The sequence below is a fragment of the Chrysochloris asiatica genome, unplaced genomic scaffold (genome assembly GCF_000296735.1).
Source record: "Chrysochloris asiatica unplaced genomic scaffold, ChrAsi1.0 scaffold00446, whole genome shotgun sequence".
In the NCBI taxonomy this organism is placed as follows: Eukaryota; Metazoa; Chordata; class Mammalia; order Afrosoricida; family Chrysochloridae; genus Chrysochloris; species Chrysochloris asiatica.
Genome location: NW_006408964.1, coordinates 624,707 through 625,384, shown reverse-complemented (window position 1 = coordinate 625,384; position 678 = coordinate 624,707). Strand labels below are relative to the sequence as shown.

General features: G+C 43.2%; 1 protein-coding gene across 1 annotated transcript in view; it reads right to left on the bottom strand.

Annotated features, from left to right (window-relative positions):
• ARSE (arylsulfatase E (chondrodysplasia punctata 1)) overlaps window positions 1-678 on the bottom strand; it is a 14,724-nt gene that overhangs the window by 12,211 nt on the left and 1,835 nt on the right. Inside the window, exon 3 of the mRNA XM_006877241.1 lies at window positions 171-293. Within this exon, the coding sequence (XP_006877303.1) occupies window positions 171-293 (123 nt within the window). The remainder of the gene's footprint in view (window positions 1-170; window positions 294-678) is intronic.

Below are 678 nucleotides of genomic sequence, written 5' to 3'. Positions count from 1 at the left end.
TTTTTGGAAGTACATTGCCAAGCCTTTCTTCTGGCGTACTTCTGGGTGAGCTTCGGCCCTCCAACCTTCTGGTTAGCAGCCGACTGCTCTTGTACCACCTAGGGACTGTTTTAGTTGAATGTGTCATCTGTATTGATGTTGAGAACTTCACACTTGAAAAATGTACCTACCGATGAGTCCAGTGGCGTAGCCTTTCTCTCTTAAAATTTTGGCGAAGGTGATCTCAGTTGTCGGAAGGCCCCCAGATGCTGCAGTCCACTGAAGGACGCGATATCCATTGCTGGAAACCATCCCTGTGATCAACCAATGACAGATTACAGAGAAATGTTATTGCTACACATTGGTTTTTATCTGCTGTTATTATTTCTACTATATTTATTATTATTTCATCTATTGGAGCCCTGGTTGTAGCACTGTGGGTTAATAAAACGCTGGACTATAATGTCCGTTTGAACTGCAAGGTGGCGGTTGAAGATCACCAGTTGCTCATTGGACACCTTATACAGAGTCGCTGTGGGCCGGAACCGACTCAATGGCACTTAACAATAACATTTATTTTCATGGGGATCCTTTGACACAAATCCTGATTCCTCCTATCAAAATAAGTGCTGTTGAGTCAGTTCTGACTAAGAGCTGGCTTTCAGTGAATGACTTTTCATAAGTAGATTCCACTCATGG